Below are 1,998 nucleotides of genomic sequence, written 5' to 3' on the forward strand. Positions count from 1 at the left end.
TAGTATATGAAAGAACAACACTATTATTAAAATTGATTAAATTTAATTTCTTTTACTTTTTCTTAATACCCACTCTAGTTTTAGGCACTCTAGCTTTTAAAATTTTAAGAATTAATTTATTAAAATAAAATAAAATAAGGAAATGCGATTTGTTGGCAAATTTTTTTTTTATTATCTTCTTATTTTTTTAAATCTCATTTTTTTTACTTTTTGTAAGGCTCAAGCAAAAATATTCTCTTTCTGAATCTTATGATTGTATGTACTGACAAAAGCTTTTTTCAACTTGCTTTTATAGATATACACATAATATAGAATAACCATGGAAACTTACTTTTAAATAATGCACATATGGAAATAGAATTTAATAAGAAAAATAATAATCAAAATATAATGCTAAAATCTCTTCGTAAATACTGTATATGTCTTCCAAGAAAGAGCTCCAATGAAATGTAAGATTAATTTATTTATTTAAATAAAAACCAAGAAAATAAAAAAAAATTCACTTTAAAAAAAATTTTTTTAAGGAAAATTTTTAGTATCCTTCTATTGGGATTATCAAATTCTGGTAAAACAGAAATCGGACACAAATTAGTATATGAGAGAAGAAAAGATTTTGCATCAACAAATGGTGTAAGAAGATTTACAAAATGCAATCGGTATATACTATGGAATATTACAGAAATTGGGGGCAGTGTTGATATGCAAAGAATATGGCATTACTATTTTGTAAAGGTAGGTATTTAAATTTTCTAATAATTTTTTAAAAATAGCATTTAATTCTGATTGTATATGTTTTGAGAATGAAATATATTTTCCTTTTTAAAAAAATGTAGAAATCGACATGTGTTTTATATATGTATATCAAAAAAATAAAAGGAATTAAATAGAATTTTTTAAAAATGATAAAGTTATTTGAGATAAGCTTACCAAATAATCCTTAAACATTTTTTCAGACAATGGGAGTAATATTTGCAATCGATTTATCAGATATAAAAAATTTGCCAAATGGTTTCAAAAAATTAGAAGAAATAGTTCGTCATAAATTTATACAAGGAAAACCAATTTTAATTCTTTTAACAAAATCCGATTTAGCTGTAGGAACAAATATCAGTATTTCAGATATTGAAGAATTTTATAATTTAGAAAATTTAGCAAACCGATATAAATGTCCAATGTTGCTAGAAGAATTTAGTTTAGATGATGATACTGGATTTACAAAAGGAATTCAATGGCTAGATAGTGTAATCGAATTTAATTATAAAATTTTAAAGAATCGAATAAAATTTGATACAAACGTTCAGAGTTTAATACAGAATGATAGCTTTAGAGTAAGTAAAAATAGTTATTGTTATTAATTACATAAATATAATTTCATTTTAGAAATGGCTTCCTAGACCATTTAGTGCACCGCCATTAAGAAAATCTAAAATAAAAAAAGTTAGACCAAGATCAAAGTTATTTCAAATATCAAATGATGTGCAACAACCTGAAATTCAAAATAATTCTACCCTATTCTCCGAAATTAAAAATACTGAAAAAAAATTAAAAAATGGAAGAAGTATTGAATTAAACAATGTGAACGGTGATGTAATAAATACAAAAGAAGGATTTAGCCAAAAAATAGATTATAAAGTCTTCAAAAATAATAAAGTGGCAGATAGTGGTAATCACAAAATCGATATAGTTCACGACGATATTGAAAATAAAAATAAAAGTTAGAAATAAAAGATCAAACTGCTTTAACTCTGAAACATTGACGTAATATTGCATACGATATTCGTGCCTAATGATTTAAGATACTTAAAAAAGACTTTAAATAGTTTTTAATGTTATGTAATAGAATCATTCAAGTAATTATAATATTTATATTGTATAGTGGAAAAATAGTTCCTTAAATTAAATTAAATTTGTACTTAAAATGATTGATTTTTAATAATTATCACAATTATAATTTTGTAGAGCACGTGCATTTATTTAAAGGCATGTTTCATTCATTAA

The 1,998-nt window shown here is 23.1% G+C and overlaps 1 protein-coding gene across 1 annotated transcript; it reads left to right on the forward strand.

Moving 5' to 3' along the window:
• The first annotated feature begins 348 nt into the window (after positions 1–348).
• On the forward strand, positions 349–1,719 carry LOC129612628 (ADP-ribosylation factor-like protein 13B). The gene is made up of 4 exons (XM_055526331.1): positions 349–449; positions 525–732; positions 954–1,328; positions 1,381–1,719. Exons 1-4 carry the CDS (start codon positions 349–351, stop codon positions 1,717–1,719), a joined length of 1,023 nt encoding a protein of 340 aa, XP_055382306.1.
• Positions 1,720–1,998: the final 279 nt, after the last annotated feature.

This window comes from Condylostylus longicornis, unplaced genomic scaffold (assembly GCF_029603195.1).
Source record: "Condylostylus longicornis isolate FDR11 unplaced genomic scaffold, ASM2960319v2 ptg000004l, whole genome shotgun sequence".
In the NCBI taxonomy this organism is placed as follows: domain Eukaryota; kingdom Metazoa; phylum Arthropoda; class Insecta; order Diptera; family Dolichopodidae; genus Condylostylus; species Condylostylus longicornis.

What these genes read in the sequence shown, in the direction of transcription:
- LOC129612628 (XM_055526331.1), top strand. Translation starts at nt 349, where the DNA reads ATGGAAATAGAATTTAATAAGAAAAATAATAATCAAAATATAATGCTA. An exon ending in GGCATTACTATTTTGTAAAG is followed by an intron (nt 733 to 953) that starts GTAGGTATTTAA and finishes ACATTTTTTCAG; the next exon opens with ACAATGGGAGTAATATTTGC. An exon ending in TACAGAATGATAGCTTTAGA is followed by an intron (nt 1,329 to 1,380) that starts GTAAGTAAAAAT and finishes ATTTCATTTTAG; the next exon opens with AAATGGCTTCCTAGACCATT.